General features: G+C 43.7%; 1 protein-coding gene across 3 annotated transcripts in view; it reads left to right on the plus strand.

The window, feature by feature from the left end:
* Positions 1 to 24,859, plus strand: part of LOC145350931 (B-cell scaffold protein with ankyrin repeats-like) — a 232,404-nt gene that overhangs the window by 43,399 nt on the left and 164,146 nt on the right. For all 3 annotated transcript variants that reach the window (XM_080200418.1, XM_080200427.1, XM_080200437.1), the window contains exons 5-6: positions 3,795 to 3,936; positions 23,382 to 23,524. In XM_080200418.1, coding sequence (XP_080056544.1) covers positions 3,795 to 3,936; positions 23,382 to 23,524 — 285 coding nt within the window. The remainder of the gene's footprint in view (positions 1 to 3,794; positions 3,937 to 23,381; positions 23,525 to 24,859) is intronic.

A 24,859-nucleotide genomic window follows, 5' to 3' on the forward strand; every position in this document is an offset into this window, starting at 1 on the left:
TATAAAGGGTAGGAGGTTTTGCTTCACCTAGACAGCATGGTTGTTGCAGGCTTGGAAGGCCAAAGGGCCTGTTCCTATGCTGTAATTTTTTTTTTAATACGGTGCTCGAAAAGCAAATTGTTGTTGTTGAAGAGTTTTTAGAAATATAGAAAATGGGAGTTGTGATGATATTGTGCCTTTAAGGAATGTATTTTTATCATGTTTCTTGTAAAGGTATGTTTAAAATTCAGCTGTTTTACATAGTGCTAATTTGTCTAGGTAACAGGCAGCTCAAATGTTGAGAATGCAGAATAACGATTTAGCTAATGGTGTGTTTGCCTAAATAAAGTTAATGCATTTGTGTTTACTTATGTTTCCCTTGGTGTTTCAGATTAAGGTTTTGAATTCAGTTGTTTGACAAGAGACAGAATCATGTGCTAATGGGAGGAGCTAAATTGGAGGTGTGGTAGATTGTGAGGAAGGGTGTCATAGTCTGCAGGGAGACTTAGATAGGTTGCAGAGCTGGGCCGAGAGGTGGCGGATGGAATTTAATGCGGAGAAGTGTGAGGTAATTCACTTTGGTAGGAGCAACAGATGTGTCGAGTATAGGGCTAACGGGAGGACTTTGAATAGTGTGGATGAACAGAGGGATCTAGGTGTGTGTGTACATAGATCCCTGAAAGTTGGGAATCAAGTAGATAAGGTTGTCAAGAAGGCGTACGGTGTCTTGGCGTTTATTGGTAGGGGGATTGAATTTAGGAGTCGCAGTGTAATGTTGCAACTGTACACTACTCTAGTGCGGCCGCACTTGGAGTACTGTGTGCAGTTCTGGTCCCCGCATTACAAGAAGGATGTGGAGGCGTTGGAGAGGGTGCAGAGGAGGTTTACTAGGATGTTGCCTGGTATGGAGGGGAGGTCCTATGAGGAGAGACTGAGGGATCTAGGGTTGTTTTCGTTGGAAAGAAGGCGGCTAAGAGGGGATCTTATTGAAACATATAAGATGATTAGAGGTTTAGATAGGGTGGATAGTGATAGCCTTTTTCCTCGGATGGAGAAAGCTAGCACGAGGGGGCATGGATTTAAATTAAGGGGGGGTAGCTACAGGACAGATGTCAGGGGTAGGTTCTTTACCCAGCGGGTGGTGAGGGATTGGAATGCCCTGCCTGCTGCAGTTGTAAATGCGTCTAGTTTGGGGGCGTTTAAGAGATCTCTGGATAGGTTTATGGACGAAATGGGATTGGTATAGGCTAGTGGGTCATTGTTTTTGTAACTGGTCGGCGCAACATCGTGGGCCGAAGGGCCTGTTCTGCGCTGTAATGTTCTATGTTCTATGTTCTATGTTCTAAGGTTGCAGGGAAGATATACAGTTTCTCTTTTGTTTTAAAATAGTCCGTTTCTGCTTGGTTCTGAAAGAAGCAAGTGGTATCTCTCTGTCTCTTTTTCTCTCTCTCCAGGGACATTGAAAAGGCTCTGGACTGTTGACAAGTACAAGCACATAAGCCTGTGTATTGTTAACTGACTTTGAAGAGGGGTTTTAAGTCTGTAAGAGAAATATTGCTTGAATTGGAGCTTACAGGGATAGGTTAGCAGTGAAGAACTGAATCTTGTCATGTTGAAGTATTTCAGTTAGTAAATGTTAAGCTAATTTATTTGTTATAGTTGAGCTGTGTTGTTAAATAAAGTTTTTTTGATATAAGCTTCCTAGTGTGTCAATAGAATCAATCACACCTGGAGTAAAATATCATTTCCTCACAATGCCAAAGTAGCAAATAGTTGGGCTCCAATGTAACTTCATAATATATCTTGGGGTTTCTGATCTTGTATCCTAATAAAGGATACGAATGATATTACCACCCAAGTTTAATAGTATTATTTCTTTTTAAATCTGGAATATTTTATCAAAGTCCTAACAACATTCTTCAGGAAAGAGGTCAATAGCTTTTTATTTTGTTTAGTAATGGTATTGTTATAATCTTTGGTCTGACCCCAGGATGTTGGGGGAGATCCATTTAGGATTTTTTTTCACAGTAGGCAAAGTTTGAGATTCAAGCCACTTACTAAGTGAATAAAGCCACAAGATCCCACAGCTTTGGAACAAGTAAAAATAAACTTTACTATGCAAGTTCAGAAAAGTAAATCAATTTTCAATATCTATTTGACACTCTAACAAGAGGTGCATGTGAATTAACAGGCAAACTGTGGTCCACTACAGCATAGGTGAAAGATGTGACCAAACCTAATTCCATGGATTTCTCAGTAACAAGCACAGATGTTTATCACATTGGGAGCCAATCAGTCTCACTGAAATGTCATCCTTCTCACAAGACTTTCCAGTCTCCAAACTTGAATATCTAACCTTAGTTCTCTTCAAAGGTTGAACTCACTCAGATGTCTTCAAAAATGAGCCACCTTGCAAGGGTTCTGTCTCACCTTCTGAGAATTTATCCCCCTGGATGTCTGAGAACACTCAAGCTTCACTTTGCACACACAATCTTGGCAGATTTTTAGCTGTGCCAATCAGAACACTGCTGCTGCAAAGGGGTATTTTTGCTCCAGTGGAGTGCAGCACAGAATCACCAACTTTCTGCTGCCATTTCGTATCCTCAGAACTTCTCTCATGACCGCTTCACTTGAAGTCTGCTCCTGCAGCTCTTTCTTGAATTCAGAGCCTTTTACACAGCTCCTTTCTTTATCAATCTCACTTACGAGATCTGTTCCTCTTGCCTGGCTTTGTCCATTACCTAGGATTTCCTTACTGGACCCCTCTCCCTGTCCCCTTCCCTGGTATTTGCCTGTCCCCCTCTTGCATCCTGCTCCCTGGGGCACCTACAAGTTCATGGTGCTCCGTTCCATGCCATCTGACATGGAATGGAGCTTGGTGAACTGTGTATTTTTGCACCGTTGTGTTTCTTTTCTTCTGCACAGGTGCACCATGCAGGTCCCCAGTCTGAAGTACAGAAAATATCCAAGCTGCTAATGTACAGCCTTTTCCCAGATAGCCATGCACAAAAAGCTCAAGGCTCTTTGGGTAAGTATAGGTTTCCTAACACTATTGAGAGTTACAGAATAAGGTAGGGTAAACAGCTCTGCTTTCAATGAAAGAAGCTAAGGTCAAAAATCTGATTCCATTGCCTGATGTAGAATATCTCTCTCATGACTCATAGAGTCAACACAGAAAGATGCCCTTCAGCCCATCACATTCATACCAGTCAAACACGCAACTATTCTAATCCCATTTTCCAGCACTTGGCCTTTAGCTTTGTTTGCCTTGGCATTCCAAGTACACACCTAAGTACTTCTTAAATGTTATGAGGCAGTGAGCTCCAGGTTTTTCTTACAGCCCCACTAAATCCCTGGCCCCTTACCTAAATCTATGTCCTCTAGTCATTGATCCCTCCACCAATGGGAAAAGCTTTTATTCTTTCATCGGATGTGGGTATTGCTGACAAAGCCAGAATTTATTGCCCATCCATAATTGCCCTTGAATTGAATGGCTCGCTCGGTCATTTCAGAGGGCAGTTGAGAGTTAAACACATTGCTGTGACTCTCAAGTTACATGTAGGCTAGACCAGGTAAGGACAGCTGATTTCCTTCCTTAAAGGGCATTAGTGAATTACAACAATCAATGATAGTTTCATGTTCACCATTATTGATACTAGCTTTATATTCCAGATTTTACTAGCTGGATTTAAATTTCACCAGTTGTTGTAGTAAGATTTGAACCTGTGTTCCCAGAGCCTCTGGATTGTTGGTGCAGTGACATTATCACAATACCGACTGTGGTTAATAACCTGTTAATCTTCCTTCCTCTATAGAGTTTCACTGAGATATACATGCTGCTGAAAGATGGCATGTCATTTGGTGAAAACCCAGAGATTGAATTTCTGACGGGCAGCAAGAAAGTGAAAGTTCAACCAACTATTTGGAATAGTCAAACGCTTTGTGTAGAAGCTCTCGGTAAGAAGCGCACCTCACTCCCACACAAATTAGTGAAAGGCTATGAAGAGATATCGTGTAAATATGTTCAATATGTGTTAGATTTTCTGAAGTTATAACAGGTTAATTCTGATAATTTCATGCATCAGCTCAACATTGAAATGACATGCAGCCCAAATTGCAAAGTCAAGTTTCACCCAAGGCTAATTTGGTTTAATGATTAATTATTGCTGGTTCTGGGCCCTACACTTGAGGAAGGATGTCAAGGTCTTGTGGAGGGTGCAGAGGAGATTTACTTGAATGGTTCCAGGAACGAGGGACATCCATTGCATGGAGAGACTGGAGAAGCTGGGATTGCTCTGCTTAGAGCAAAGAAGATTTTGATAGATGTGTTCAAAATAATGAATGGTTTTGATAAGAGTTTTATTCAGGAGAAATTATTCCACTGGTAGGAACTTAGATTGATGATAATTGGTGAAGGTACCAGCAGAGAAATGAGGAGAATTTCTTTTACTGAGTTAATTGTTATGCACTGCATGAATATCTGAAGGGGAGAGATTTACAGGGCAATGGTGAAAAAGCAGAGGGAGTGGATTATTGAATAGCTCCTTCAAAAAACCAGCACAGCCACAATGAGCCAAATGGTCTCCTGTGCTGGATTCCATGATTCTAATGTGATCCGATTTGGTAAAATCTGGGTTGGATCTACCTGTAAACCTGGAACACAATTAAACTGTATTTCATTAGTGAACTGGATGTAGGAAATAGGCCTTGTTTTTTCTATCCACATTGTGCAGTTATTATGTCTGCAAATCCAATGTGCAATTTTCACAGGATGTGGACTCATAAATGGTGAATGAGATGTATGAGTGATGAATCAACCTTTGATGATTGTTTGTTAAAGGATTGTTAACGAGGACAATGGGATAGCTTCCTGCTTTAAATCGAAATGTGCCAAGGGATTTTTAGTGGACAGCTGTTTATCTGAGTGTTGGCATCTCTGACAATGTCACACTCCCTCAACATTGTAAAGGATTGTTCACCCGTAATGTGTGCCCAAGTGGACTGGATCTGTGGATTGAATCTTCTGAACCAAGATGCCATCAGCTGCTCCGAGCTGACACAACAAGTTGGTTTTTGAGATGTCAAGATACCATGTAGGGGCTATCATTTTCTGCCAAAATAACAGCAAAATTATTAATGCTTGCTGTCAATTATACCTAAACACCAGGGAGACTACAGACAAGGGGCAGAAGCATGGTTCAAAGGGAAATCCAAAAGCTGTACAATTTGCCCCATCCTGACATTAGCGTTTCAAAAATGGCTAACCTTTTATCATTATTGAATGGTGTGCTGTTGCTGTACTTGCAATTTAGACATAAACTAAACACACCAGAGAAGCTTAATCCTACAGACTACAAATCAGTTTAAGTTTTTTCTTCATGATGCGACATGTGTTTATTACCAGTCAGACTTTCTGACACAACTACAGCAGTTACTTACATTTATATAGCAGTAAATGAACTATTAGAAGTGTGGAGTATCATTCCCTCAGATTTTAATTATTTTGTTGATTTTAAATCTACAGATTCACAGATCCACATAAGGAGATCTTAGGACAGCTGACAAGAACTTGGTCAAAGAGATAGGATTGATGGACAGCAATGAGGTCGAGAGGTTTAGAGAGGGAATTCCAGACAGCTAAAGGCTCAGCTACCAATGGTAGATAGGGAATGCGCTAGAGACCAGAATTGAAGGAGTAACATTTAAAAACAGGTAGCAAGTGGAGCTGCAAAATCAGTAAACAAGTATGCTGCTGGCTTGTGATAAATGTTGGCTTTTGTTGACCATCTCAGGTGGCAACTGTGCTAGTGTGTGACTCATTTATTTTAACTGAGTTAAGCGTTGTCTACTTGAATGCTGTGAAGCTTCGGTGATACGAGAGTTTGTCCTTCTCAGCAAGTTTTAGAGAAGTTGACCTACCTACTGTCAATTCCTGTTGTCTAGTTTGATACTGGAGGTTTTGCAACTTCTCAGACTGTGGTCATGCTGTGTGAGAGTTCCCACAAGCAGTGTAATCCCATGGAATCCTCATTCCAAAGCAAAATAATCAAAAAATGTGTTTTGGTGTATGACTGGGCTTTCCACTTCCATAGAATATGCTGATCACTGTGAAGTCATTGGAACATGTAGACCATTCCTCCCATCATGTCTGTGCTATCTCTTTGAGAGAGCTATCCAATTAGTCCCACTGCCCTGCTTCTTGTCATAGCCCTATAAACCTTCCCCTTCAAGATGCTATGATTTTAAATACCTCTGATGAATTGGTGAGACATTAGGTTTTTTAATAGAGATACTTCATTTTTTTTAGTCATTGAGTCATAGAGGTTTACAGCATGGAAACAGGCCCTTCAGCCCAACTTGTCCATGCCATCTTTATTTTTGAAACCTCTAAACTAATTCCAAATGCTTGTATTTGACCCATATCCCTCTATACCCATCATACCCACGTGACTATCTAAATGCTTTTTAAAAGATAAAATTGTACCCATCTCTATTACTACCTCTGGCAGCTTGTTCCAGACACTCACCACCCTCAGTGTGAAAAAAATTGCCCCTCTGGACACTTTGTATCTTTCCCCTCTCACCTTAAACCTAAGCCTTCTAGTTTTAGTTTTTCCTCTACCTTTAGGAAAAGATATTAACTATCTACCTTGTCTGTGCCCCTCATTATTTTATAGTCTGCTGTAAAGTCACCCCTCAGCCTCCTACGCTCCAGAGAAAAAAGTCCCAGTCTATTCAGCCTCTCAATCAAACCCCGTTGGCATCCTAGTAAATTTTTTCTGCACTCTTTGTAGTTTAATAGTATCCTTTCTATAATGGGGTGACCAGAATGCATACAATATTCCAAGTGTGGCCATACCAATGTCTTGTACAACTTTAACAAGACGTCCCAAGTCCTATATTCAATGTTCTGACCGATGAAACCAAGCATGCTGAATATCTTCTTCACCACTCTGTCCATCTATGACTCCACATTCAAGGAGCTATGAACATGTACTCCTAGATCTCTTTGTTCTGTAACTCTCCCCAATGCCCTACCGTTAATTGATTAAGTCCTGTCCTGGTTCAATCTGCCAAAATGCATCACCTTGCCTTTATCTGATTTAAACTCCATCTGCCATTTGTCAGCCCACTGGCCCAATTGATCAAGATTCTGTTGCAATTGGAGATAACCTTTCTCACTGTCCACCATGCCACCAATCTTGATTTCATCTGCAAACTTACTAACCATGCCCCCTATAATCTCATCCAAATCATTCATATAAATGACAAATAACAGTAGGCCCAGCACATTGCTGGCCACAGGCCTCCAGTTTGAAAAGCAACCCTCTACAACCACCCTCTGGCTTCTGTCAAGAAGTGGAGATGCCGGCGTTGGATTGGGGTAAACACAGTAAGAAGTCTGACAACACCAAGTTTAAGTCCAACTGATTTATTTGGAAGTAAACTTGCAAGCTTTCGTGGTTTGCCCCTTCGTCAGGTGAATGGAGAGTTCTGGCCTCAGACAGAGCATATAACAGCACAGACAGTTTACAGATTACTGATTAGAATGCGAGTTTTTACACCTAACCTGCTATTCAAGTCTTAAAGTGGCCAACAATGTGAGTGAGCATTAAGCCCAGGTTAAAGAGATGTATATTGTCTCCAGACAGTACAGTAAGTGAGGTTTAGCAAACCCAGGCAAGTTATGGGAGTTACAGAGAGTGCGACATGAACCAAGATCCCTGTTGAGACCATCCTCGTGTGCGGGACTTGGCTATCAGTCTCTACTCAGCGACTCTGTGCTGTCGTGTGTCATGAAGGCTGCCTTGGAGAATGCTTACCCGAAGGTCAGAGGCCAAATACCTGTGACCACTGAAGTGTTCGCCAACAGGAAGGGAGCAGTCTTGCCTGGTGATTGTCGAGCGATGTTCATTCATCCATTGTCATAGCGTCTGCATGGTCTCCCCAATGTACCATGCTTCAGGACATCCTTTCCTGCAGCGTATTAGGTAGACAACATTGGCCGAGTTGCAAGAGTATGTACCGTGTACCTGGTGGATGGTTGGTATTCTCACGTGTGATGATGTCATCCGTGTCAATGATCCAGCATGTCTTGCAGAGGTTGCTGTGGCAGAGTTGTGTGGTGTTGTGGTCACTGTTCCCCTGAAGGCTGGGTAGTTTGCTGCGAACAATGGTCTGTTTAAGGTTATGCGGTTGTCTGAAGGCAAGAAGTGGGGGTGTGAGGATGGCCCTGGCAAGATGTTCGTCTTCATCAATGATATGTTGAAGACTCCGGAGAAGATGTCGTAGCTTCTCCGAAGACAGCCAATGAACCAGAACAGCCGACAGAGAGATCCGCATTGCAGCAACCGAAGAGGAAGAAATCCAATTGGACTTCTCCGGAAGGCTGCTGCCCTCGACTGGACATGTATGCCCAAACCATCAGGAGGTGCATTAACACCAGATTCATCAACCGCACTCACAAGACAGCCCCGAACATCACCCAACCACAACGCAACGCCATCCACACTCTCAAGACCAACCACAACATTGTCATCAAACCAGCAAAGGAGGGGCCATCGTCATACTGAACAGAACGGATTACTGCAAAGAAGTGTAACGACAACTGAACAATGAGGAACACTACAGACAGTTACCTGCAGATCCGACCAAAGAACACACTCGTCAACTCAACACTCTGACCAAGACCTTTGATCTGGATCTTCAGAGCACTCTCCATGCTCTCATTCCACGTACTCCCCGCGTTGGTGATCTCTACTGTCTCCCAAAGATACACAGGGCAAACACACGCAGCTGTCCCATCATATCTGGCAATGGGACCCTGTGCGAGAACCTCTCCAGCTATGTCGAGGGCATCCTAAAACCCTTTGTACAAAGAACCCCCCAGCTTTTGTCATGATACTACGGACTTCCTACGGAAACTCAGCACACATGGAGCAGTTGAACCAGGGACACTCCTCATCACAATGGATGTCTTGGCGCTCTACACCAACATCCCCCATGACAATGGCATTGCTGCAACTGCCTCAGTACTCAACGCCGACAACTGCCAGTTTTCAGATGCAATTTTACAACTCATCCACTTCATCCTGGACCACAATGTCTTCACCTTCAACAACCAGTATTTCATCCAGACACACGGAACAGCCATGGGGACCAAATTTGCACCTCAATATGCCAACACCTTCATGCACAGGTTCGAACAAGACTTCTTCACCGCACAGGACCTTCAACCGATGCTATACACTAGATACATCGATGACATTTTCTTCCTTTGGACTCATAGTGAACAATCACTGAAACAACTATATGATGATATCAACAAGTTCCACCCCACCATCAGACTCACCATGGACTATTCTCCAGAATCGGTTGCATTCTTGGACACACGCATCTCCATTAAGGACGGTCACCTCAGCACCTCACTGTACCGCAAGCCCACGGACAACCTCATAATGCTCCACCTCTCTAGCTTTCACCCTAACCATGTTAAAGAAACCATCCCCTATGGACAAGCCCTCCGTATACACAAGATCTGCTCAGATGAGGAGGATCATGACAGACACCTTCAGACACTGAAAGATGCCCTCATAAGAACAAGATATGGCGCTCGACTCATTGATCGACAGTTCCGATGCGCCACAGCGAAAAACCGCACCGACCTCCTCAGAAGACAAACACGGGACACGGTGGACAGAGTACCCTTCATCGTCCAGTACTTCCCCAGAGCGGAGAAGCTACGACATCTTCTCCAGAGTCTTCAACATATCATTGATGAAGACGAACATCTCGCCAGGGCCATCCCCACACCCCCACTTCTTGCCTTCAGACAACCGCATAACCTTAAACAGACCATTGTTCGCAGCAAACTACCCAGTCTTCAGGAGAACAGTGACCACAACACCACACAACCCTGCCACAGCAACCTCTGCAAGACATGCCGGATCATCGACACGGATGACATCATCACACGTGAGAATACCATCCATCAGGTACACGGAACATACTCTTGCAACTCGGCCAACGTTGTCCACCTGATACGCTGCAGGAAAGGATGTCCTGAGGCATGGTACATTGAGGAGACCATGCAGACACCATGACAACGGATGAATGAACATTGCTCAACAATCACCAGGCAAAGCTGTTCCCTTCCTGTTGGCGAACACTTCAGTGGTCACAGGTATTTGGCCTCTGACCTTCGGGTAAGCATCCTCCAAGGCGGCCTTCACGACACACGACAGCGCAGAGTCGCTGAGCAGAGACTGATAGCCAAGTTCCGCATGCATGAGGAAGGTCTCAACAGGGATCTTGTGTTCATGTCGCACTCTCTGTAACCCCCATGACTTGCCTGGGTTTGCTAAACCCCACTTACTGTACTGTCTAGAGACAATATACATCTCTTTAATCTGGGTTTAATGCTCCTTCCACTCACATTGTTGGCCACTTTAAGACTTGAACAGCAGGTTAGGTGTAAAGATTCGCATTCTAATCAGTAATCTGTAAACTGTGCTGTTATATGCTCTGTCTGAGGCCAGAACTCTCCATTCACCTGACGAAGGGGCAAAACCCGAAAGCTTGCGAGTTTACTATCAAATAAATCAGTTGGACTTATACCTGGAGTTGTCAGAGTTCTTATTCTGTCAAGAAGCCAATTTTGTATCCATTTCGATACCTCATCCTGGATCCCATGAGATTTAACTTTATGCAACAACCTACCATGGTGTACCTTGTCAAAGGCCTTGCTAAAGTCCATGTAGACATCAACTGCACTTCCCTCATCTACCTTCTTGGTTACCCCTTTCTGGAATTTAATTTTCTGAAGTTGTATCCCTGGAATTCCACCTTTAGTGGAATAGCTTGAAATTAGGCCAATAAACTAGGACTCAATCTAAATATAGAAAATGCTGGAAAATTTCAACAGGTTTGATAGAATATGTAAAGTAAGGATAAAGCTAATGTTTTGAATCAGGATGACCCTTTGTCAGAACTTTGTCATCCAGACTTGAAATGTTGGCTCTGTTCTCTCTCCACAGATGATTGGATTTTCCAGCATTTTCTGTTTTTGTTTCAGATTCCAAGCTCAGCACATTTTGCTTTTAACTTGATCTAAACTTGGGTCATATCATGGATAGAGGCTCCATCTGGTCCCCTTCAAACCCACTGATGTGGAAATGGTGCTGGTCTGGATGTCAGAGCCTATGTATTCCTGGAGACCTGTCAAGCGAAGGTGTCTGACTGGGTAAGGTTCAGGCCAGGGCTTGTCATGGTCAGGGAAGTGGGCTAAATACAGAAGATGAGGATAGAGTAAGTGCCCAATGTAAGTTGCCCCATTTGAAATTGTTCTAATATCAGTCAGTTAATGGACTCTTACTTGCATTTAGTGAGTTTCGCTTTGCAGTTGTTTTGTGCTGTATCTGATGAAGTGTCGCATGTTATTGTCTTGCTGTGCAGGAGTGTAAGTGAGAGGAAGAACCAGGAGTGGAAGAAGTTCTCCCACTCCCGGTTCTTCCTCTCACTTACACTCCTGCACAGCAAGATTGGGGCTCAGACACCACAGTGTATGACGAGTTGGATGGTCGGCAAACAGGATCGATGGTGACCAGGATGATTGGGGAACTGGAGAGACTGCAAGCTGGAGATATCAGTCATGAGTAATTTTGCCCTATTGTCTGATGTTAGAGTCGATAGTAGAGCAAACAAACCCTGGTGAACTGACCATGATTTGACGTAAGTTGGCAGTATGAAGCTAATGCTCTGACAGCTGTAGTCTGACTGCTGTCAGCAGCATGGACGTTGAGGATTGATGTCACTTTCACTGGTCTGGTCTCTGTGATTCTGACACCATAAGCCCTCTGTTAACATGGGCTACAAGCCATACATGCATTTAACATACACCTCAGAAAACAGCAGCTGTCAGAGCAATCTGTGAGATTACTGCCACAATCCTGCGGGACATCCCCACACCACAATTCGGCAGTACAAGAATCCACAAGAAATTCTGCAATCAACTTTAAATAGTCGTGGTTTACATGTATGATGTGATTCACATTATTTCCTCAAACATAGGAACTTGCAATCCTGCAACACCTTCATGGCCTCAGGAGTTCCTCAAGCTCTTTTCAGCCAGACATTTGAAGTGTAGTCACTGTTGTAATTTAGGAAATGTAGCAGCAATTTCTGCACAACAAGATCTCACATATGACCAGATAGCCTGTTTCAGTGATGATGATTGAAGGATTAATATTGACCAGGCCATCAGTTTAATTCTTGTGCTTTTCCTTCAATAGTGGTCATGTGATCCTTCACATCCCCCTGAGAGGGAGATGAGACACCAGTTTAATGTTACGCCCAACAGGTTGAACAATACAGCACTCCCTCAGTATGGCACTGGAGTGTCAACCTGGAGTGAGATTTGAGCATGCCACATTCTAACTCAGAATTGCGTGCTTCTTACTGAGCCACAGCTGACACTTAATACACTAATCAGTTTCTTCATACATTGTCACAAAGTGTCAGTGAGTAGCATATTGTCCAAGTGATGTAAGAGGAGGTTTACTAGGCTGATGCCGGAGTTGAGGGGGTTGAGCTATGAGGAGAGGCTGAATAAACTAGGCTTGTACTCGTTAGAGTTTAGAAGAATGAGGGGAGATCTCATTGAGACGTATAAGATGATGAATGGGATGGATAGGATAGAGGTGGAGAGACTCTTCCCGCTCAGAAAGAATAGTAGGACTAGGGGGCACAGCCTCAAGATAAAGGGGGGGCGGTTTAGAACGGAGTTGAGGAGGAACTTCTTCACTCAAAGGGTGGTGAATCTCTGGCATTCTCTGCCCGTTGAAGTGGTGGACGCTACCTCGCTAAATATTTTTAAGACGCGGGTTGATGGGTTTTTGATAAGAGAGGGGATTAAGGGTTATGGTGAGAGGGCGGGAATGTGGAACTGAGCCACGACAGATCAGCCATGATCTTATTGAATGGCGGGGCAGGCTCGAAGGGCTAGATGGCCTACTCCTGCTCCTATTTCTTATGTTCTTATGTTCTTATGAAATGCCCTGACTTATATAATTGTCTGAAGGACAAAATTAGGAACAAAGAAAAGGAAATCACCAGAATGATGAATTATAATAAATTTGCTAAGAGTCAGATTTAAAAAGAAGTTCTTCCATGTGATGTGGATCTCGCTGGCTCGGCCAGCATTTATTGCCCATCCATAATTGCCCTTGAGAAGGTGGCACTGAGCTGACTTCTTGAACTGCTGCAGTGTAGGTGTAGGTACATCCACAGTGCTGTTTGGGAGGGAGTTCAAGGATTTTGATCCAGGGACAGAAAAGGAATGGCAATATATTTTCATGTCAGTATAGTGAGTGGGTTTGCGAGGAAAGGTGATGCTCCCATCCATCTGCTGCTCTTATCCTTCTAAATGATAGAGGCTATGGATTTGGAAAGTGCGATCGAAGAAGCTTTGGTGAGCTGGTGCAATGCATCTTGTCATTGGTACACACTGCTGTCACTGTTCACCATTGACGGAGGGAGTAAATATTTAAGATGGTGGATGGGATGCCAATAAAGCAGGCTGCTTTGTCCTGGATGGTGTCGAGCTTTTGAGAGTTGTTGGACCTCACTCCTCCAGACAAATGGAGAGAATTCCATCACTTGTGTGTTGTAGATGGCAGACAGGTTTTGGGGAGTCAGGAGGTGAGTTTACTCACCACAAATTTCCTAGCCTCTGACTTGCTCTTGTAGCCACAGTATTTATATGGCTAGTCCAGTTCAGCTTCTGGTCAATAGTATCTCCCAGAATGTTGATAATGGCATTGGATGTCAAGGAACTGATGCTTACATTGGAGATGGTCATTGCCTGGCACTTGTGTGGTGTGCATGTTACTCACCACTTGTCAGCCCAAGCCTGGATATTGTTCAGTTTTTGCTGCATTTCAGTTTCTGAGGAGTTGTGAATGGTGCTGAACATTGCGCAATCATTAGCAAACATCCCCATTTCTGACCTTGTGATGGAGGACAGGGTTATATATTTATAGTATTAATAGTGATGGAATAGCAACCGGCTTATGACGTTACAGCTTCCACTACAGAACAGAAGTCAAGCCATCCTGATCAGCGCCTATGCCCCCACAATGAACAACTCAGACGAAATGAAAGACAAGTTCTACAAAGAACTAGACGCCCTACTATCAGCAGTGAGCAGTACTGACAAGCTGATCTTACTTGGCGATTTCAATGCAAGAGCAGGGTGTGACTCTGCAATCTGGCAGGGAGTCATTGGGAGGCATGGAGTGGGCAAGTGTAACAGTAACGGCCTACTCTTAATGAAGACCTGTGCAGCACACGACCTTCTCATCACCCACACAACCTTCCGTCTGCCTACCGGTAATAAGACCTGGATGCACCCCCGCTCTAAGCATTGGCATCTTATTGACTATGTCATTGTCAGGAGAAAAGACAGGCAGGATGTCAGAGTGACCAAGGCCATGTGTGGTGCTGACTGCTGGACAGATCACAGGCTCATCGTCTCCAAAATGAGGCTCCGCATCAGACCCAAGAGGCAACTACAAGGAAGCAAGGTTATGAAAAGAATCAATGCGGCCAAACTAAAGAACCCCAGCATAGCTTCAGCACTGGCTGAAGACTTAGAAATCAAGCTTGCTGACCTGCAGGCAGGCAGCGCTGAGGATGACAGGGAATGCTTCAGGGATGCTATCCATACATCTATCCGGAAGCAGCATGATTGGTTCGATGAGCATGATGAGGAAATACAGGCTCTACTTGTTGAAAAGCACCGTCTTCATCGGGCCTGTCAGAACGACCCATCTTCAGCTGCCAAGAAAAATGCTTTTCCAGTGCTCACAGGACAGTCCAGAATAAACTGCGTAAAATGCAGGATGCCTGGCTGAGCGCCAAGGCAGATGAAATACAGGGATATGCTGACAGAAACGACTTGAAACGTTCTATGAAGCACTCTCTACAGACCTCAATCTCTCGGGAGTTCCCTCCTCCTGAGTACAGATGGTACAACTCTCATTACAGAGAAGGCTCAGATCCTGCAGAGATGGGCTGAACACTTTGAAGCCATTCTCAACCGACCGTCATCTATTAACGATGAGGCAATAGGTAGGATTCCCCCGGTTGATATCAACAGCGCCATGGATGACCCACCGGTAGTAGCCGAAGTCACGAAAGCTGTCAGCCAGCTATCCAGTGGCAAAGCCCCAGGGGCAGATGCCATACCCGCAGAGATCTATAAAGTTGCTGGTCCTACACTTATCGAGACGTTCACTGAGTTGTTCCAGTGCTTTTAGAAGCAAGGATCCATTCCTCAGGAACTTAAAGATGCTTCCATTGTACACCTCTACAAGAGGAAGGGCAATCGGCAAGTATGCAACAAACACATATGCTCTCCATCACAGGAAAAACCCTTGCAAGAGTCCTGCTAAATCATCTGGTCACTCATCTGGAGCTGGGCCTGCTTCCAGAGTTACAGTGTGGCTTCCGCAAAGGTCGTGGGACGACTGACATGATTTTTGCTGCGCGCCAATTTCAGAAGTGTCAGGAGCAGAATCGCGAGCTCTACACACCTTTGTTGACCTCGCGAAAGCCTTCGACACTAAGCCGACAAGGCCTGTGGAGGATCATGTCAAAGTTCAGCTGCCCCCCCAAATTCATTGCCAGTTCCATGACGGCCAGAGTACTGGATGGCGGAGAATCCTCTGAGGCATTCCCAGTCACCAATGGCGTCAAACAGGGCTGTGTGCTCGCACCCACACTGTTCAGCAAGATGTTTACTGCCATGCTGAATGATGCCTTCCAGGACAATGTTGCTGGAATCAACCTCAAGTTCAACCTGAGGAGACTTCAAGCTATTACCAAAGTGATCTGACAGATTTCCTCTTTGCCGATGACTGCGTCCTGTATGCTGGCTCAGAGCCAGAGATGCAAGTCAGTATGGACAAGTTTTACACAGCTTGTGACAACTTTGGACTCACCATCAACATTAAAAAGACCAAAGTCATGCACCAGCCTGCTCCTCATGCACCGTACACAGAACCCATAATCACAATCAAAGGGCAGAAACTACAGGCAATGGACCAGTTCACTTATCTTGGCAGCACCTTCTCTCAAGCAGTGACTGTTGACGCAGAAGTTAACTGCAGAATAGCAAAGGCAAATTCTGCTTTTGGTAGACTGCGCTGCACTATATGGGAATGTTGAGAAGTCAGCCCAGCAACAAAACTGAAGATCTACGGTGCTGCGGTACTCACTACCCTCCTGTATGCCTGTGAAACGTGTTCTGTGTATCGAAGGCATGGAAGACAGCTCAATCATTTCCACATGATTTGTCTTTGCAGAATATTATGCATCCATTGGCAAGACAAAGTACCAGACATTGAAATTCTCTCTAGAGCAAGTCTACCATCAGTCCACACACTGCTGATGAGAGCACAGACCCGGAGGGCAGGTCACGTCATCCGTACGTCAGACGAGCGCATACCTAAGCAGCTCCTTTTTGGGGAACTCTCTGCTGGAAGACGCTCGCATGGAGGGCAGAAGAAACATTTCAAGAACACACTCAAGGCCTCCCTGAAGTCGCTTGACATTGATATGACCACCTGGGAAACGCTGACACAAAACCGCCCTACCTGGCGCTGCCTCATCCACAAAGGCTGTCAAGCTTATGAAGCAAGGTATATTGCTGAAGCACAACTTAAGAGCGAGCTGCGCTAGTCCAGAGCCACAGTGTCAACACAAGTCTGTCCAATATGTGCCAGGACATTCCGTGCCCGAATTGGCCTGATCAGTCATCTTCAGACGCGCTGCAACCAGCCTCAAAATGACTCATAGTGTCGAGGTCCTTATCAATGACAATGGACGAACAACATTGATAGTGATTTCTTACCAGCAGCATTGAAGCTTAACAGGGCACATTAAGATAATGCATGTATGATACATCATGTCATTGGCCATTTGCACTGTGGATAACTGTGCAGAGTTGGTTTGCAGCCTGTACTGAGCACATCTCCTTAATAAAGATCCTTAATTTGTTGAACCTCCATGGTGTCCTAGCCTCAATCCTGCTAACACCGCAGAGAGGCATTGATGAAGCAGCTGAAGATGTTAAGGTTTGTAGTGGAATGCCGGCAGTGATGTCTTCCTGATGTGATTGACCTCCAAACACCACAACCATCTTCCTTTATGCCTGGTGTGACTTCAACCAGCAGAGAATTTTCCTCCTAATTCCCATTGACTCCAATTTTGCGAGAGCTCCTGGATGTCACATTCAGTGAAAAGCACCATTGATGCCAAAGGCTGTTACTCTCACCTCACTTCTGGAGTTTAGCTCTTATTCATGTTTTGAACCAAGGCTGTAATGAGATCAGGAGCTGAGTGGCCCCGTCAGAACCCAGACTGAGCGTCAGTGAGCAGGTTGTTGTCTCTCGCATTGTCAATGACCCCTTCTATCACTTTGCCAATGATGGACAGTAGACTAATGGGATTGGCTGGATTTGGATTTGTCCTATTTTTAGTGTACAGCTTCTTGACATGGAGGGAAGAGCAGGAGTTTAATTTGCTGGTGCACTTGCCAGTGGGCCTATTAAAGAATCTTAGCTGATAAAAAAAGCAATTCTCACACTGAACATTGGAAGATCTTGATCCATTTTATATTACCTTCCAGACACTGGCCATTGCTTTATCTATTTGGAAGATTGTCAAGAAGTTTCAATACTCTTTTCATCAACTTCTATTTGATATAAATGTTACTCCCTTGGGCCTTTCCGGAATGGGATGAGAGATGCATTGGGATGCATAGGATGAGAAATGCCCATTTTCCAAGCTCTTCGTTACAAGCTTCTTGGACATTTCTGAAATGTCCTTTACAAACTAATTTTCAACCTTTTGTTTGAAAGCGTTGTATACACAATGTAAGTCTCACTCAATAACATTCCATTCTAAGTGCTAAAACTGTTTCATCAGCTTTGTGTGATGAGTTCAGTAATGAAGCATGGATTCTAATTGATGCATTGCAAATACTCAGTTACCACAATGAGTGATGTATGGGGAAAATACAGTTCAGAGCTCTAGGAGTTTGCAATGTGTCATTCCTTAAGAAAAGATTGAACTTTGTTTTCAAAACACTTTCAATGTTAACTAAAAAAAACTGCAAGGGCTGTATATATTCCTGAAATGTCAGAAAAACATACTTGGACAGATCAATAAATATTCAAAGGAACACATAAACAGAAGGAGGCCACTCGGCCCTTTGAACTTGTTCCTTCATTGATTTAGAACATGACTGATGTGTATCTCAATTTCATTTACTTACCTTGGTTACCATCATGATCCTGTAAAGGACAAAGTGGTCCATCTGCTAAGAATTTGTGCGTATGCATGTAGTCCCTCTTAATTTCAGTGATTCCGTTTAAAAATAATGCAGCAGACACAGCTTTAGTTTGAAACAAGATAAAGATTAGTTTATTTAACAAAAAACTACTACAGAAATTCAATCAGGTAAAAGTGAAATCTTTCCATATGTTAATAAGTTTAGGATGCAGAGAAAGGAAAAATATATTTAAGGATTACGTTTTGAATCAATCACTGTAAATATTGTTGTGGGTCCATTCCTTCTTTCCATAAGAACATAAGAAATAGGAGCAGGAGTAGGCCACCTAGCCCTTCGAGCCTGCCCCGCCATTCAATAAGATCAAGGCTGATCTGAAGTGGATCAGTTCCACTTTCCCGCTTTCTCCCCATAACCCTTAATTCCCTTGTCTATCAAAAACCTATCTACCGGTGACTTAAATATATTTAGCGAGGCAGCCTCCACCACTTCAACGGGCAGAGAATTCCAGAGATTCACCACCCTTTGAGTGAAGAAGTTCCTCCTCAACTCCGATCTAAACTGCACCCCCCCTTATCTTGAGGCTGTGCCCTCTAGTCCTGCTATCCTTTCTAAGCGGGAAGAATCTCTCTACCTCTACCCTATCCATCCCCTTCATTATCTTATACGTCTCTATAAGATCCCCCCTCGTCCTTCTAAACTTCAACGAGTACAGACCCAGTCTATTTAGTCTCTCTTCATAGGCCAACCCCCTCATCTCAGGTATCAGCCTAGTGAACCTCCTCTGCACTTCTTCCAAGGCCAGTATATCCTTCCGCAAGCGTGGCGGCCAAAACTGCACACATTACTCCAGCTGCAGCCTCACCAGTGCCCTGTACAGTTGCAGCAAGACCTCCCTGCTTTTATATTCTATCCCCCTCGCTATAAAGGCCAGCATCCCATTTGCCTTCTTGATCACCTGCTGCACCTGCAGACTGGGTTTTTGTGACTCATGCACAAGGACCCCCAGGTCCCTCTGCACCGTAGCATGCTGCAGCTTTTCGCCTTTTAAATAATAATCCCTCCTACTATTATTTCTGCCAAAGTGGATAACCTCACTTGCTAACATTATACTCCATCTGCCAGGTCCTCGCCCACTCGCTCAGCCTATCCAGATCTCTCTGCAGACTTTCCACACCCTCCACGCAATTTGCTTTTCCGCTCATCTTCGTGTCATCAGCAAATTTCGTCACCCTACACTCAGCCCCGTCCTCCAGATCATCTATATAAATGGTAAACAGTTGAGGCCCCAGCACCGATCCCTGCGGCACTCCACTAGTCACCAACCGCCAACCAGAATAGCTCCCATTGATACCAACTCTCTGCTTCCTATTAGACAGCCAATCCTCTATCCACGCTAACACCTTACCCCCAACTCCATGCACCCTAACCTTCTGTAGCAACCTTTTGTGAGGCACCTTATCAAATGCCTTTTGGAAATCTAAAAACACCACATCTACTGGTTCCCCTCTGTCTACCGCACTAGTCACATCCTCATAGAAATCCAATAAATTCATCAAACACAACTTCCCCTTAACGAATCCGTGCTGTGTCTGCTCGATCAAACCGTTCTTTTCTAGGTGCCTCGCTATTTCTTCTTTGATGACAGATTCTAGCATTTTTCCAACTTCAGACGTTAAACTAACCAGCCTATAATTCCCTGCCTTTTGTCTGCTACCTTTTTTAAACAGCGGCGTAACATTAGCCATTTTCCAATCGTCCGGCACTTCCCCGGAGTCCAACGAATTTTGATAAATAATGACTAAGGCATTCACTATCACCTCTGCCATTTCTTTCAGAACCCTGGGATGCATTCCATCTTTCCAAAGTGAAGGAGGTTGAAACTTGAGATTTGATTTAGCAGTTGCGATGCTTCTGCAGTCAATCAGTTGATATTTGCCGTTTTCAAGTGGACTCAGCAGTTCAAGCAGGTTTTGGGATAGATAGAAAGAAGATTTTTGTTCCTCACTCGTTCTGTGTTTGCTGACTGCCTAGACACTTTCAACAGAATGACAGTTGTTTTCTTAGTACCTTCATCTTTGACTTCCAACAGAGAGAAAACCCCTCTAATGTCTACAAGTTCTTCTCTCGGGTGTTCCTGCTAATTCACCTGAGATCTGTGTGCTGCCACCATCTCTCTCACACTGCTGCAGAAAATGACTTCTTACAGCCTTATTCATACAGTTCAAAAACATAAACAAATGTCTGCTATGTTTATTTTTAAGGACAGTAAGAAGTCTCACAACACCAGGTTAAAGTCCAACAGGTTTATTTGGTAACAAATGTCACTAGCTTTCGGAGTGCTGCTCCTTCGTCAGGTGAGTGGAGAGCAGCGCTCCAAAAGGTAGTGATGTTTGTTACCAAATAAACCTGTTGGACTTTAACCTGGTGTTGTGAGACTTCTTATTGTGTTTACCCCAGTCCAACACTGGCATCTCCACATCATGTTTAAGGAGTCATTGTTTCACCAGGCAGAGGAGTTACATTGTGGTCTGTTGCATTTCCTTTCCATGTCCTGTTTTCTCAGAATCCAAGAAATTTTCACACTTTTTTGGAGGAGACAATGGACATCTTTTTTGCATTTTTATGACTTTGCAGCCAGCTGTAGAGATATGAATCTGAAAAGATTTGGGTTAACACAGAGAGGTGCCATGTTGTCTGTTCATATTTCCATTTTGAAAAATACTTTTACTCAGTGTAAAGGTTTGAAGACACAAATGTACCTTTAAAGCAATTGTCCCTAAAATCTGTAATATCATAATTACATGATCAGGTAAGTCCTGAAAGTTTTAAATCTGAATGCTATTAATCCCAGGTTTGAAATTTTCAGCTACATCCCAGCTTTAGTGTCTGGAGGGGGATAGGGGTGGGGGGGAGGGGGAGATACAGTTTGTGGTTTCCATTCAATCGTTAGGAAGAGATACTTCCTCACATCACCCCCTGAATGGACTAGTTCAAATTTAAAATTACCTGACCAGGCGAAATCCTTTACAACCAACGGGGTATCTTTGAAGGATAATCACTGCAGTAATGCAGAAACAAAACTATAAGTTTGTGCACAGCAAGCTCCCATTAACAGCAAGCTCCCATTAACAACAATGTTATGATGACCAGATTATCTGTTTCTAATGATATTGGTTGAGGAATAAATATTGGTCAGGACACTGAGGAAAACTTCTTTACTCTTGTTTGAAATAGTTCCAGGGTTTTTTTAACTTACTTTTTAAAATGTATTCATTCAGGAGATGTGGGCATTGCTGGCTAGACCAGCGTATCTTACCCATCCCTTGAGAAGGTCGTGGTGAGCCATCTTCTTGAATGGCTGCAGCCCTTGTGGTGTAGGTATACCCACAGAACGGTTAGAGAGGGAGTTCCAAGATTTTGACCCAGCAACAGCAAAGGAATGACAATATTGTTTCAAGTCAGAAGGCTGTGTGGTTAGGAGGGGAACTTTCAAGCAGAAACATGTGGTGTTTCCATGTATCTGCTACTCTTGTCCTTCCAGATGGCAGCAGTTCTAGCAATGAGGAATTTTGAGACGTGTGAAAATTTAAATATCATCGTTCTGCACATTGCAGCTGAGAGCCTATTCAATAATGGTCTGTGCGAGGGAAACCAAGCAGTGATGGATAACATAAAATATGGTGGGAATGCCACACAACACGATGGAGGGTAACCTCAATGTGAAAATGGGATTTTGCCTCCAAAAGGACCGTGTGGTGATCACTCCTACCAATACTGTCATGGACAGATGCATCTGTGAGGGATAGGTTGGTGAGGATGAAGTCAGGTAGGCTTTTCTCTCCTATTAGTTACCCTGCCAGCTACCACAGACCCAGTCTAGCAGCGATGTCTTTCAGTGCTTGGTCAGTACTGGTGCTACTGAGCCACTCTTTGTGATGCACCTTGAAGTCCCCCACCCAGAGTACATTCTGCGACCTTGCCACCCTCCATGTCTCTTCCATGGTGTTTTACATGGCACAGTATTGGTTCATTAGCTGAGAGAGGACAGTACATGGTAATCAACAGGAGGTTCCCTTGCTCATGTTTGACCTGATGCCATCAAACTTCATGAGGTTCAGAGTCGATGTTGAGGACTCCCAGGGCAACTCCCTCCTGACTGTATACCACTGCGATGTCACCTCTGCAGGGTCAGTCCTGCTTGTGGGACAGGACATACTCAGGAATGATAATGCTGGTGTCTGGGACATTATCTGTCAGCTATGATTCCTTAATAATGACTATTCCAGGCTGTTGCTTGACTAGTCTGTGGGACAGTTCTCCAATTTCAGTACAAGGCCCCAGGTGTTAGTAAGGGGGAATGTTTTAGTAGTGAAGGTTTTGCAAGGATGACACTGGCTTTACCATTGTCGTTTCCGGTGCCTAGGTTGATACCAGGTGATCCTTCTGATTTTATTTGAGAGCAGACAGGGTATTATATAAAAAAACCTCTGACAATGCAGCATTCCTTCAGTACTGCGCTGGAATATCTATCTAGATCAGAAATCCTGGAGTGAGCATGAACCCAGAATCTTCTGATTGTGATAGAGTTACCCAAAGATCCATGGCTAACTTTGATTTAAGTTTAATTCGTTGGAGAATAATGAGGAAATAAATCTCACACACAAAAATATTTTCCTGGCATTTCTAGTTGTTAACTTTGTTAGGGTCATGGTTGGGGAATTGTGTTCAAGTCTGGGTCCAATACTTTAGAAAGGGAATCAACAATTTGGAAAGGATGCTGCACTGTTAGAGGTGATGTTTTTCAGATTAGATGTGAATATGAGGCACTGTCTACTCTCTCTCATGGAAATATAAGATCCCATGACATTTATTTAAAGATAATGTGATTATTACCACAATAAGTTGGCTACTATGTTTTCTACATTACAGCAGTGACCACACTTCAAAAATACTTCATTGGCTATAAAGCACTTTGGGTCATTGTAAGGTTGTCAAAGGTGCGATAGAAATGGAGTTCTTTCTGTTTACACCTGTTCCTGTTTTACAGATTTCCCAGCTGGCCCAGTAACAATAAGCCTTTATGATGGAGGAGTACAAATAGCTGAGGCTGAAGTTATCTATTACACTCCAATGGAGGAAATTGAGCGAATACTCATTCAAACAGCTGATCCAATAGAATTCATCTGTCAGGTATGAAAAATACTGCCCACCAAAAAGCGTTTCAAGGGGAAAAATTGGACTTTTTCCTTAGACAGCGTCAACTTGCTCAGCCTAGCAATGGAATTTCTCACCAAGAACACAAAAGCAGAAGAAATAGAAGCAGGAGTAGGACACCAGGCCCTTCAAACCTGTCCCACAATTTGATTCAATCTTGGCTGATCTGTGCTGGCCCCAGTTCTATTTATGTGCCATTTGCCCATAGCCCTCTATTCCTTAATCTATTAGATAATTATCCACCTCCACTTTAAATAATGATCCAGTTTCCACCACCCTTTGGAGCCAAGAATTCCAGAGATTCACCATTCTCTGCGAGAATCATAGGGTAGCGCAGTGGTTGGCCCTGCTGCCTCACAGTACCAAGGACCCAGGTCCAATTCCTGGCTTGAGCCACTGTCAGGGCGGAGTCTGCACGTTCTCCCTGTATCTGGGTGGGTTTCCTCCAGATGCTGCTGTTTCTTCCCACCGTCCAAAAGACGTGTTGGTTAGGTGCATTGCTAAATTCTCCTTCAGTGTATCCAAACAGCTGCCGGAATGTGGCAACAAGAGGATTTTCACAGTAATTTTATTGCAATGTGAATATAAGCCTACTTGTGACACTAATAAATAAACTTAAAAAAAAATTTCCACACATCTCAGTTTTAAATGACCTGCCCTTTGATTTGTAGCAATGTCGCCTTATTTGGGACTCTCGCAGTAGTGAAAACATCTCACCATCTATCCTGTCAAGCCCCATCAGGATTTGATATGATGAAACCAGAAGAAATGGAGGGAGAGAAGTGCTGCTGGGAGCAGATACAAATTCCCAGCTGGGTGTCACAGTTCAGGAAGGTTGTTGAATCTTTGGAGGAAGTGTAGAGATTTATTTGAATGGTATTAGGGATGAGAGACTTCAGTTTATGAAGAGAGATTGGAGAAACTGGAATTGGCCTCATTAGAGCAGAGAACATTCAGGAGAGATCTATAAGAACATGAGAATCTCTCTTCGTTTAATGCCCAAAGAGCCATCCATCTCAGTCCAAAATATTCTTAATGACAGAGTATTCACAGCTTTTGGAGTAGAACATTCCAAAGATTTACAGCCCTCAAGTGAAGAAATTTCTCCTCATCTCAGCTCACCCAGTTAAGCCCTCAATGAACTTTATACATTTCAATGAGATCAGCTCTCATTCTTCTAAACTCCACAGAGTATAGGCTGATTCCACTCACTCTGTCAACATAGGAGAGCCCTTTCATCACGGACACAGTCTAATAAACCGTTCTTGAGCCTCCTCTAAGCTAAGGCAAGGAGTGTAAAACTGTGCATTT

This window comes from Carcharhinus amblyrhynchos, chromosome 1 (assembly GCF_965287045.1).
Source record: "Carcharhinus amblyrhynchos chromosome 1, sCarAmb.v2.hapA, whole genome shotgun sequence".
Taxonomy (NCBI): Eukaryota; Metazoa; Chordata; class Chondrichthyes; order Carcharhiniformes; family Carcharhinidae; genus Carcharhinus; species Carcharhinus amblyrhynchos.